Here is a 14066-nt window from a genome sequence, read left to right on the forward strand (position 1 = left end):
AATAATACTCGCTTCATTTAACAAACTCCTTCAAATTTTAACTGTATTTCTATTCAACGCCTTGAGAAAATAGGGACAGAAATAAGGACACATATTAATAATGAACATTTATTTCCATGTACCTAATTTAATCTCAATTTGTGATATATCATTATATGTAATACATAGGAAAAATGTAAACAAAAATCCAATGCTATGATAATACACCTATTTCGTGTATTCCCTTTTCAATTTGTGATATATCATTATTTAATACAATGTAAAAATGGAGAAAATAAGCATGAAATTCAACAATAATACACTTATTTCGTGTATTTATTTAGTTATCACCATGACCTCATGTATGAACATTAACTTTGAAACTATAATTACCTTCACCTAACTATTTTTACGGCGTAAAATTAGAAACATATGATGCAAGACTGCTATTACTTGAGGAATTACCATCCAAAGCATCAGGAGGTTTCAATTCTGCATATCTTGGTTCGCTTTGATGCGGCTGAACTGCGGGTCTGAAGAAAGACTGTTGGGGGGCATCATACTGTGAATGTGTAGGCGAAGGCTGCGGAGACGTTTGGTAGGTGTTACACCGTGAATACGTAGGCGAAGGCTGTTGAATCGAATGGGTCATGGTCAACTGGCCCATTTCTGCCATAAAAAGAGCATCACTTATTATTTTCTCGGCTAGTATTCGTTGTATATTATCTTGTACGGCTCTCATTTTTACAGCCACATGTTTGCCCAAAACATCGTACCGATCTTCTGCTGGTTTCGGTTTCTTGAAGTGGTCTTCAATTGCGCCTAGCACTGAGTCACATTTATCCGTACTCCTTTTAGTTGGCCTTGCAAGGTTTCTGTGTGAAGTTTTTGTTGCAGGGGTATCTTCTTTACGTAGAAATGTGTCTTCCATTCCTGGCGTAGGTGGAGCACTGTCTTCATCAAGACCCTCCAAACCAATTTCATGTTCTTCATTTTGATCCTGTAACAGACACATATATATTAATAAATATGAATGTATTAATTAAATATTAAATATGAATATGGTTAATATTGAAAAGTGCCACCACAGCTAATACGACTTTTCTGAAATGTTTAATAGATAGATCTTTTAATTCTAAGACACTTTTCTTCTATGGCATTTCCGTCGGAAATCAGCCGTTTATGAGATATACCCACTTTTAATGCTAGGTTAGGTTAGGTTAGGTTAGGGGGGTTCCAGGGGGGCTTTGCCCCCCTGGCTAAGTGATAAGGGGGTTCCCTGGGGGGCTTCGCCCCCCTGGTTAAGAGATAACTCCAATAGGTGTTACTGTTCTTCCAAGGAAATAGCTATATAGGCCTAACTGGCTAAAATAGCAGATTAGCATTATAATTAAACTTCGTATATCTCATAAACGGCTGATTTCCGACGGAAATGCTATAGAAGAAAAGTGTCTTAGAATTGTTTAAAATAAAAGAAAATGCATGTTTCATTGCTCTATCGTATATTACGTAATTTTGCAATATTCAACATGACGTAAATTATACAGTGCGCACTACATTAAAAGTGGCTATATCTCATTAAAGGCTGATTTCCGACGGAAATGCCATAGAAGAAAAGTGCCTTAGAATTAAAAAATCTGTTCAATAAACATATCAGAAAACTCGTATTAGCTGTGGTGGCACTTTTCAATATTGACCGAATGTATTAATGTGTTAATTATTTAAACATTTTTCAGGTGCCACAAAGTGAACGTGATTGGATTGCTATAGCAAGGGAGTTTGAGAGGAAGTGGAATTTCCCACATTGCCTCGGCTGTCTGGACGGTAAACATGTGGAGATCATCCCCCCAACAGGAAGTGGCTCATTCTTCTATAATTATAATCGAACGCATAGCATGGTACTCCTAGCTATTGCAGATGCAACCTATAAATTTATAGCATTTGATTTTTGGGACGAATGGCAAAGTGTCAGACGGGGGTGTTCTTAGGAATACAAGTTTCATGAGGAAACCAGACGCAAATGAGCTTCACATTCCAAAGAACGAACTGTTGACAACAGCACACGCACATTGCCGTATGTATTTCTTGGTGACAATGCCTTCCCGTTAAGAACAGATATGTTGAAACCATTCCAACAGTGTGATTTAAATTGTATCGAGAAAAGGTATACAATTACCGAGTATCTAGAGCCCGCCGGATAGTTGAGAACGTTTTTGGTATATTAGCAGCACGTTTTAGAATTTTTCACACAGCCATCAACATAAAGTTAGAATATATCGATGAAGTGGTGAAGGCAACTGTAGCATTGCATAATTATTTGATGTCAAATAGTACTATATCCTATGCACCACCTGATTCTGTAGCTTCCGAGGACTTAGAAAACGGCCTAGTCAATCCTGGACTAACCTCAGATAATTCACGCATGGTCCCATTACTAAATTCTCATGTTTCCGGTAATCTACCTTCAAATGCCAAGCAAGTCAGAAGAGAGTTCATGGAGTATTTCAATAATGAAGGCCAAGTGCCTTGGCAACAAAGATTTGTGTATTAACTCCATCATTAGTGCATATTAATATTGCTGTCTACCTATCATAAATGTGTACTGTCGATGGTATTCTCATAACATTAAAGATGGAAAAAATAAGAAATTGTTTCTCTACATATACCTATACTGTACAACTCATGTAAAAACTAGTGAACCTAAACAGGACAACCTGTGTAATTTAAGGTTCAGAAATCGATCTCTAAGTATATAATGTGGAAAATAACAACATTATAAATATAAAAGAGTGAAATTATAAATATACTAACCTGTGGGTCATCGAAGTTGGATGTCGAACGTCGAGGCGTTTCCGGCACCTGATTGAAGAGATTGGGAAATTTTCTTCTTTTCCTTTCGGTAATTAGTCCTGAGGGCATTAATTTTCTTGAGAACTGTATCTTTAGTGGCATTCTTATCGATAAGTTTCAATTTGCTTAGCAAAATGCTGTTAGCAGCTTCTCTTTTCTGTTTATTGTGATAATCTGGAGATTTACATTGCCAAAGACATGAATGGTTTTTGTATTCTTTAATAAAATCTTGGAGCAACTCACGATCTGCCATTTTTCAATCACACAGCACTTCATTTAAAATAACTAGCCACAACTAGCCGTGAAAAGCAAGCTATACGGATGCCAGATGTTGCTATTTTCAGGAAAAATATTTCATAATCACTGCCTTTTCAATGTATTCAAATTTTTACACAAATTGTACACAAATTTTTATTCGGCATACATTTAGTATTAACCTGAAAAATATATATATATTTTTTATGGAATTAAATGGAATATTATATTAATTAAACCATAAACTTGACACCCTCAACTTTGATCAAGTCTTTGGTACACACGGTCCAGTTGACTTGAACAAGTCAAGACTTGACTTGACGACATGATTCAGATTCAATCATGCCTAAAGCGACTTGCCAAGTCTAATACTTGATCAAGTCTCACCATACAGACGGTCCAGTTTACTTGAACAAGTCACTTGATCAAGCATACTTGTCAAGTTTACTTGATCGTGTGTAGCCCGCTTTAGAAGGCATGGAAGGAGAGGAGGAATAAAACTAGTACAGTAAGAGATGAGATGAGAAATAAAACAAGATTAATGAAAGAACAAAGGAGATTTTTGAGGGGCAGTTGTGTGACACAAAAGATCATATGCAGGTATACTCGAGGATGGATTGGGTAGCCAGAAAAAAAGGAAGTCAGCAATAAATATAGAGGGGAAAAGGTGGGCAAGAACTTTAGGAAGGATACAGCGTTCCACAAGGAAGTAAATACTTACAGAAAGAATGGATCTCAGAACAGGAGATGTATAGAGATACTTTTTGAAGAGAATACAGTCCTGGGTCGATGGAGTGAATATTTCGAAGATTTGTTGAATGTGGAGGATGGAAGAGAGGCAGAGCTGAATCGTGCTGGAGGAAAAGAAGGATTAGTGTAGTGCTGAGAATGCTTGTGGAATGGAATGGATTATGAGTTTAGGCTAAAGGCCAAGCACTGGGACCTATGAGGTAATTCAGCGCTGGATGGGAAATTGGGAGTAGGTAGGTTTGAGAGGTGTAACAGGAGGAAAACCTCACAGATGCATTACGAAACAATCGTTAGGAGAGGGTGGATAGCAAGATGGAAGAAAGATAATATGAATGGAGGTACAGTAAAAGGAATGAAATGGGTTGCAGTTAGGGGCCGAAGGGACGCTGCAAAGAACCTTTAATAATGCCTACAGTGCACCCCGTGAGGTGCACTGACGGCACTACCAACCTACGGGGAAGAAGGCTTGTGGCCGTGAGATGAGAAAGTAAGGAGGATAATTAGAGGTTGAAATAGATGATGGGATTCCAGAGATGCGCTGTGATGCTGTCGTGAGAATGCCACCGAGTGGCTGAGCTGGATTTGTAAGTAAGTTATGTCTGAATGAGGGAAGAGGTCCAGAGGAATGGGAGATATGAATAATTGCCTCACTGCATTAAAGTAAGAGCATTAGATTTAACTAAGAATTATTGTGACATAACATTATTTAGCCCCACAGAAAAGAAATTTGGTAATATTTTAAGAAAATATGACAGATGACAGAAGGAATGGTAGGGGAAGAACAGTATGATTTAAAGATAGACGACTGTGTGCGGATTGTGCATTCGTTATGATACAATTATTCTGAGAGTTTAAAAATACAAGGAAAAACGGTGGGGCATATAAGGAATTAAGAAAAGATTACAACTGAATCTATAGCGAAGGAATGTGGAGGGAGTTGAGAATGTATTGTATAGAAGATAAGTTTTGATAAAGACGAAAGGTTTTTATGATGTCCAGGCCTTAGAATACTTAGGCTGGTTTGGTTGAAAACTGCTTCGAGACCAACCAGTCGTGTTATGTCCCCATGGCTGTTCTATATATAAATATAGTTGCAAAGGTGTGCAGCAAAGAAATGACTCGAGACTGGAGTGTAGAATGGGTGATGTTTGCTGATGGTACAGAACTGATCAGGGATAGTGAAGAAACACAGCAGAAACTAGGAAATACGTTGGAGATAGTTTGGACGAAGAGAAAAAGAAGAAAAAAGTAAATGTGAGCACGAGGAAAGTTATGAGGGTAAATGGAAATCTGAATGACAGAGCAACGAATGTAAACGTGGTTGGTGGAAGAATGGAAAAGGCTAATCCATAAAGGTATATGGAAGATGTGTGTTTTATGAAATAGGTGAAGCTAAAAAAGGAAGAGGGGTGTGTAGCGGAGGTCAAGGAGAGAATATTGTTTAAGTTCTCCACACAGAGAGATCATCCTCTATTTAACGGTTAAAGGATGAATTCACGAGTGAACAGTGTGTCCCTTTTTCTGCTCTGCTGCCGCTCCCTTGAGACGCTCTGGTGCCACTCCCTCTCAAGGGAAACGGCCGACTGTCAAACAACCAAATTCGTACCTTAGTCGGCCTCCCTTTGAAACATCCCACACCACCCACTGCCACGGGACGTGTCAGCAGACCCTTAACAGGCGTCTTTGGCTCAAGGCGAAAGTTCTGGTGTTCATCAACCGAACTCGACTTGTTAAATACTGATGAGGAAAGATTACCAGCTAAACTAAAGTGCCTGGTGAGGGAGAACCCAACAGGGGGAAAGACTATTTTTTTTTTTAAAAGGTGAAGCAATGTTTTACTGTCCAATCGAATCTGATAACATATTACCTTAACTGTAACCCTTATACTCTCGCCCTAAGAAATTTACCCACTGGTTACTAAGCAAGAAATATTGCAGTCAGCAAGAAGCATGGAAATGAGATGAAGCTGCATCAAACACCAGCGTAAATCTATCATGATGTGCATTAATGTGAAATTACAAGGTCAAAATTACCCAGTTGCTGTTCACGATTATATATATATATATATATATATATATATATATATATATATATATATATATATATATATATATATATATATATATATATATATATATATATATATATATATATATATATTACGTCGGAGGCGATGGTGCTGATGATTTTGTGTGTACAATTTATGTATATGTATATATATATATATATATATATATATATATATATATATATATATATGAATGAGTGTGAAACCAGGGATTTCAAGCAGTAGCCCCTCGGGGATCAAATGTCCCTATGAAAATTGGTGATTTCACAGCCTTACTGTAAAACACACAGAATAATATATATATATATATATATATATATATATATATATATATATATATATATATATATATATATATATATATATATATATATATATATATATATATATATATATATATATATATATATACATATACTGTATATATATGTATATATATAATATATATAATATATGTGTGTGTGTGTTTTACAGTAAGACTGCAATCAACAATTCACTTAGGGACATTTGATCCCCAGGGGCTACTACTTGAAATCCCTGGTTTCACAATCTTACTGTAACACACACACACACACACACACACACACACATATATATATATATATATATATATATATATATATATATATATATATATATATATATATTTAAAGAAATATAAACATTGCATCACAAAAGAAACCAAATTTGTTCCTTTGCATCTGTTACATGTGTTATTGCTTCTTTTCGTGTTTCCAATTTACTGTTCCGTTACTCGTTGATCTCATTCCCCGTTTTGTCCATTAATACTGATATAAGCACCTTTTTAACTGCCATTTCTTGTATCCATTTCGAGTTAGTTATTCTAAGTTTTTCCTAAATCAAGTTTCACCTACGCAACATTCAAGTCTAGCTCCCCCACGATCGAATTTCCTCTCCGAAACTAGAATCCTGATGCAACCCTACTTAAACATCTCGAAGTAAAATGGACTGTACCCGATTAATTAGATATCTTCTATTCGCCTCCAGGCCATTAACTTGATGTGTGCTAGTAAGCTACAACAATGATGAGCAGAATCCACATGACCTCAGTATATGGGAAAAACGTAAAGCTGTCTTGTACAATGAAGAATGAGTCATAATGACACCCGAAAGCTAATGGACTAACAAAACTACTGGGATATGGTGACCTGCTTATAAAGATAAGAAAATAAGACTGAAGTCATATGGGGGGAAGGGGAGTAGGAAGAGGGGGAGAAGGAAAGGGAAGAAAGGGTATGGTAAGGCATTTAACAAATTTCAACTAAATGTTTCTGCAAGTAAACGCAAACATACATGCCAAAATATATACTTTGTAAGCAACCTCATATTTGATGCTCATTATCTTAAGAGGATATGATACAGTTGGCTCCTTTGGTACTCTCCCAACACATCATAGCAACTGCATTTTTTGATCTTCATTAAGAGGTCGAATCTTAACAACTTTGCCCTCTTGACGCTCGTCACACAACCAATTTAATACTGTACGCGAAGCTCGAAAGCGCACATACTGAACAAAATGGTTTCAGTGTGGCTCATCGGTTAAGTTACAAATGGAAAAAATAAGCTAACGATGACTTATCACCCATACCTTCTCTAACCCACGGTTGAGCTATAGGTGCTCTAACCCAATGTACAAACTCACACACACACACACACACACACACACACACACACACACACACACGATGTTTATGTTTGATTATACATGAATGATAATGGGGAATGATCATTCATAAACATTCATCAGCGAAGAGAGAGAGAGAGAGAGAGAGAGAGAGAGTCGTACTATGTTTAATCTGCACACAGGAGTACCTAGTGGAAAGTAATTTCATGCACCGTGCACCGGTGACAAACATATTCATAAACTACAAGGCAAACAACTATGTTTACAAATGATGCCATACGTATAATGCAAAGAGAACTTTCTAATATTTCTTAAATAAAGCCGTTCCCTTTAACAAAGGATGGCCCCAGGGGAAAAACAAGAGAACCTTCACACTATACCTTGAACAGTAAATTATTTTTATGCAGTGAACTCCCATACCATGCTATCTATCTTCAACACACACATACTTAACATATATATATATATATATATATATATATATATATATATATATATATATATATATATATATATATATATATACATACATATATATACATACATATATATATATATATATATATATATATATATATATATATATATATATATATATATATATAGTCTAGCACCATGTGGATCTCAAATACCTTCAATTTCAAACCTTTTGCTCCATCTAGCCCATCCTTGTTTTGTCTCCCCTTGTGATATCTTGAGACACCCGAAGTCCTCCATTCTCTCCATACAACCCAACCACCTCAGAACCAACTGCCACATCTTTTCACTTAAGCTAACTAAAATACAGCCTCTTTGTGAAACCTAACATTTCTCAGTCTTAAACCCTTCGTATCCCAGATACAGAAATACTGTGCAAAACTCTTCCTCTTCTCTCTCGTTCTCCTTTTCCCATTCAACATTCACCTTCGCTTCCAAAGAGCGATTCTGGTTCTTAGACATTCAGTTTGTTGTTAGATTAATTAAATTACTTTTTTTCTCTCATATTTCATATCATCATATCTGTGACAAGAAAAGATTCTTTCCTACATTCACCGTTTCCTTCTATAAAATTAAAGTTGTTGGTTTCAGTTCTCCCACAGGCTGTTGCCTCTCGGGCGGAGTTCAGCTGGGTAACCTCAGCCCCCCACCATGTCGTCACTCATGGCAGTAACCATCCAGAAGACAGTCTCACTATCCGCTCCTTGACGGGGAGCGAACAGGGGCGTCACTGGGATGGGGGGCAGTGAGTGGCGCTCGTCGCCCCCCGCCCCCAAGCTTTCAGCGATAGGAAAAAATCTGCATGTATACATATTTATATATATAATTATTATAAGGTCACTGTTCACCCAACAAAATGTCAAAAAAATATAAGCTGAAGCGCAGAGAGGGATTAATTTAAATTAGCCATTTTTAACATGTTTGGAATAATATAAATAATACATAACATATAATAGTTACCTGTTAAAAATATTAAGACAAGGCAGTTTTCTTTGAGAGCTGAGACATCTAATCACTTTATTCACAAATGAATTAATGACCTGTCAGTCACAGTGTTTGATTGATAGTGGTCAATATTTTCATGCTTACTCTATACTTTATTATTCATTTAATAATTGAATACAACTTTTCACATGTCACGTTATGAAAATTTAAATCTCTACCGAATGCCATACTTGTTGACACACGACTCCATGAACACCCCGCCGACACGCTCAAACCAGTAGTTTTTAAAGTTGGAGAGATTTCGTCAACAGTGGATGATAATATTATAGTAAATAATATCATTTTCATCATTTCAAAGCAGCTTCCAATGTGAATTTAGTTTGTGAATGTCATGTGTAATGTTATTAAAAGGTATGTTAGCTAAACTATAGTCTGTTTTTTCCCATCTGTCCACCCGCCTGTGGTGCTCGCGCATGGTAACACTGCGTCCCGGCTTTAAATAGTTACGCTATGTGTAAATTTTAGGTAAATAAAAGGTTATCTGGGTGTACATATGCAACTGAAAAGTGTTTTAATAATTTACTGTATGCGAATTACACCGTTAATATTCGAAATAGGGTATTGTTATTGTTGAATGTAAGCTGCCTTTTCGGGGTGGCGAATGGAACAGCCAGACGCAGTGGCGAAAATTGCTTGTGTCGCAGTTCACTACGGCAAGATGTCAATTTTATTGAACCAAAACTACTCTGCTACTAAGCTACGTGTTACTTCATTACACGTAAGTATATCAGTATATACTTTTAATTTTTATAAAGTGCGTTTTAGCCAGATACGATATGAAGTAACTCGTAGCTTAGTAGCAGATTAGGTGTGATCCAATAAAATTGACATCTTCCCATAGTGAACTGCGAGAGAAGCAATTTTCGCCACTGCGTCTGGCTGTTCCATTCGCCACCCCGAACAGGCAGCTTACATTCAACAATAATAACAATATCCTATTTCGAATATTAACGGTGTAATTCGCATACAGTAAATCATTAAAACACTTTTCAGTTGCAAATGTATGGTAGATATCCTTTTATTTACCTAAAACTTACACAGTGTAACTATTTAAAGCCCAGGACGCAGTGTTACCATGCGCAAGCACCACAGGCGGGTGGACAGATGGAGAAAAACAGACTACAGGCGAGTTCACTCACCTTGCAGACAAACATGGGCCATGGCCTTTCATGGCCCCGGGGATGGAACACCTTCGGTCTACGTGACAAGTCAGTAGTCACTGCATAACCTACATAGGCCATAACGATGGTTATCAAAATTGTTATATCTTAATCTTTACTAGTACTACACCGAAGTATCTTTTTAAAAGCAACTGACAATTTATAGGCTATACGGTTATGGTTCATTGGCATTTGGCAAGTATCTACATCAGTTACGACTGTTTTCCGTGCTTAGTTTAGTTAAAACGTATCTACGAACTACCATGAAAAACAAGCGCTTGAATGACTTGCTTCTCATAGCCTCAGAAAAGGAGCTTGTTAAAAATCTTAACAATGACATACTGGTTAATAATTTTGCAAAATTAAGATCAAGGCGGTATCCACTAATGCAGTAGATAATATCTGAATGCATGAAGCATATGTTTATTTTAAAATTTCCTTAGCGGAACCTTGTTAAAATTATGCACCATTTTATCTCTACACATTTTCCCCAAGCTTAAGATCTTCCTGTTCACATCAACTTTCCTTGTTTTCCTGAGTGACCCTTGTGTAAGCAGTGAACTATATATAATGTAACATGTTTAATAAACGCAGATATTCTAGGACCAATACTGTGGTTTATAAGCTGATTTGCTTAGAAATTTCCACTACCTTTTCATCTTCATCTATTATCTCAAAATTTGATGTATATAGGTACAGAATTTTTTAAGGAATAAAAATTCTTAAAATTTCCTTAAGTGGTTTCAAATTGCTCCTATTTCTAAAAATTTTCTCGGGGGGCCTTGCAGCGGCCCCCGGACCCCTCACCTGGTTAGGCTCGCTTCGCTCGCCACCCTCCCCTTTCAGAAGAGAGGGGGCCTCAAATAAACCTTTGCCGCCCCCCGCCCCAGGGAAAAATGAAATGACGCCCCTGGGAGCGAACGCTGGTCCCCGAGACTGAGACCAATCTTTGTTTGGCCATCTCTGTGGCTCACGTCTGCCCTCGTCCAATCATGTGAAATTTTGGCCAAGCGCTGGGACCTATATGGTCATTCAGCGCTGAAAGGGAAACTGACAGTGAAAAGGTTTGAAAGGTATAACAGGAGGAAAACCTCGCAGTTCACTATGAAACAATCGTTAGGAGAGGGTGGTAAGTAAGATGAAAGAAAGAGAATATGAACGGAGTTACAATAAAAGGAATGAAAGGGTTGCGGCTAGGGGCCGGAAAGACGCTGCAAAGAACCTTAAGTAATGCCTACAGTGTACCGCATCAGGTGCACTGACGGCACTACCCTCCTACGGAATCGTCCAATCATTGTCTGTTACCGTACTCCAAACTGCCTATTAAAATCTGTCATTTACTTTCCGCTACCATCGATACCTGTGTTCATTGTTCGTCTTCTTGGCCTCCTTTTGTCCTTATAGCCCTACTGCTGCTTGCTTTCACTTTCGGTCTTTTCCCCCAATCTCTGAAGCTTCCTATCTTTACAACTTCCAAGCACAATATCATCTGCTAATATCAGCCAGTTCCACACTCCCATTCCCAGTTAGTTTTCTTATTCCACAACCTTGCACCTCTCGAAATTACTATTGGCACTTTAATATTCAATTCTGTCCTTGGACTTTAAACGGTCAGACGAGACCGAACTTTAAACCACAAAACCGCAGATCACACTGGTAATCTAACTTAGATGCCTTTATCATTTTGTAAACACACTGACTGACCATACTGTTTGTCCCCACCAACTCACCATGTAAGCAAAAGGAAGACCCATGACTGAATAATAATAATAAAATAATAATAATAATATTGTAATTATTATTAAGATGAAATTCATTACAAACAAGTTAGTTAGTTATAAGTGATTTGTTTAACCAGTGAATAAACCAAGTGACCACTGTGTTGAGTAGCAGCTGGGTTATTAAGCCGAATAAATTAAGCACAAACTCACGAGGCTTTATCCAAGATAGCATTGGAGCCTCTACTTTAATTGGACGCATCAAGTGTTTTAAGACCTCCAGTAATAACACAGACACTGCAGCCTATAGTGTTGGTTCTTGGCTGTTTTGCGTATAGTGAAGATCGTTTCTTTTCAGTTTGCAATTTACACCATTTTATACTTATTCAAGAATAAACACAACTTATGATTACTGAAACTGGCCATTTATCAAAATTAAAAAAATATAGTAAATAATTTTAGCAAATTTGCAATCGTCCTGTTTTGTTCCTTCTGCCTCACCTTGGCATTAGTCCTTCCAGCTTTGCTTCCCCACTTACGTAACATTTCCTGGCTACGCCTCACTTGTAAGTACTACTTTGGGGTGCCTATTATGAATAGGGAATAACGGCATGTCGTTCATCGTCTAATGAAAAAAAGATTTTGCAAGTCGTCGTCCTGTTTAACTTTCTTTCTCCTCTTGAAATGACGGATGGACATCTTTATTTATTAGTCTGGCGTTCTAGTTAATGTAATACAGCTTTCCTCTTTTACTACACAAAGAAATTTAATGAATACTGGATGATATAGTTTCCCTGCGCTGTAATGTTATACTCCTAAAATACACGATATCATATACGATATATATAGTGTGTCTGGTAAAAAGTGATTAGTAGATTCTACATATACATATATATATATATATATACATAAATGTGTATATATATATATATATATATATATATATATATATATATATATATATATATATATATATGCCTTGCCGTAGCTATCCATTGCTATGTATGCACTTCTCGTACCGACTAGAATGGTTTGAAATATCATGTCATTCCAGCAACACTTAGAAATGGTCGAATCTATAGCCAATTACAGGCAACGCACAATAATTTCACTGCCGTTTTCGTTCATACCGGCTACATAATTATGTAATTTTTCCTGTTTCAACAAATAGGTTGCTACCATGGTTTTTTCCTTCTTTCAACATATTGGTGCTTTCAACAAAATTTACTGCAAACACTCTCATTCCAATTAATACGGTAATACTTACAAAAACACAAGAAAATTTTTTCTAAAACACTAATTCAGTCAAAACAAAACAGCCTTCCAATTCCATTACCCGGACCAGTGCAAGGCTGAAAAGGTGAAGCAGATGCAATGCCATCCCAAATTGCTTCTTCAAAATTAAATAAATACTTCCTACAGGTATAATGCTAGAAACCGCTGTTTACAACTCACCTTATTCCAGATGAAACTGAAGCTAACACGACAAGCACCCTTAGAACGTTATCAAAGAAGCGCCCCATGACGTAAGGGAAACTGTGATTGTAAACTTCCAATTCTTACAAACACTTTCGGCACCGACAACTGTCGGTGAACGAATGAACGAAAATCGAGGACTCGCCAGAACGATCAGGAAAGATGGAGCTGTTGTGGCTCGGTTGAACGAAATGAATGAACGATTCCTTAAGAAAAAGCCTTCGCGTTTGTGGGAGACTGACACTGTGAGTTCACTTATTGAGAATGACGAATATCACCTTCATGTTACTAAAATTATATGCCTTTATTAAATACGAACTCATTATTTTATACTTCACGGGAACTTAAGTATTCACATAATACGAAAAAAAGAGTATAAAAAAGAAGCATTAGCTTCTGAGACAATTTTTCCCCTTAACATCCCAGTAGACGACTCATTGCCTCAATCGTGGTCTCATGTCAGGGTTTAGAGGTCACGATCTTAGGATCTCGGCTGAAGAGTAGATAAACGCAAAAGCTTCAATAGACATTCATAACATCCAACGAAGAATTCCATATCAATAACTATATAGTAGTTATTTTCAGAATTAACTACGGTAAATTAGGTGGTTTCAGGTTCAAACCTAACACTATGTCGAGTGATTTGACATTTACCAGGTCTTTCCTTATTTAGACTGACATGA

At 37.0% G+C, this 14066-nt stretch overlaps 2 protein-coding genes across 2 annotated transcripts in view; both read right to left on the bottom strand.

Moving 5' to 3' along the window:
- LOC136826554 (alpha-2-macroglobulin-like) overlaps window positions 1-13844 on the bottom strand; it is a 440224-nt gene extending 426380 nt beyond the window's left edge. Inside the window, 1 exon segment of the mRNA XM_067083736.1 lies at window positions 13363-13844. Coding sequence (XP_066939837.1) covers window positions 13363-13430 — 68 coding nt within the window. The 5' untranslated portion in view covers window positions 13431-13844.
- On the bottom strand, window positions 258-3070 carry LOC136826555 (uncharacterized). Its single transcript, XM_067083737.1, has 2 exons — window positions 2791-3070; window positions 258-979 (listed from the first exon to the last, which is right to left on the bottom strand). Exons 1-2 carry the CDS (start codon window positions 2929-2931, stop codon window positions 389-391), a joined length of 732 nt encoding a protein of 243 aa, XP_066939838.1. The 5' UTR covers window positions 2932-3070; the 3' UTR covers window positions 258-388.
- Window positions 13845-14066: the final 222 nt, after the last annotated feature.

The sequence above is a fragment of the Macrobrachium rosenbergii genome, chromosome 41 (genome assembly GCF_040412425.1).
Source record: "Macrobrachium rosenbergii isolate ZJJX-2024 chromosome 41, ASM4041242v1, whole genome shotgun sequence".
Taxonomy (NCBI): Eukaryota; Metazoa; Arthropoda; class Malacostraca; order Decapoda; family Palaemonidae; genus Macrobrachium; species Macrobrachium rosenbergii.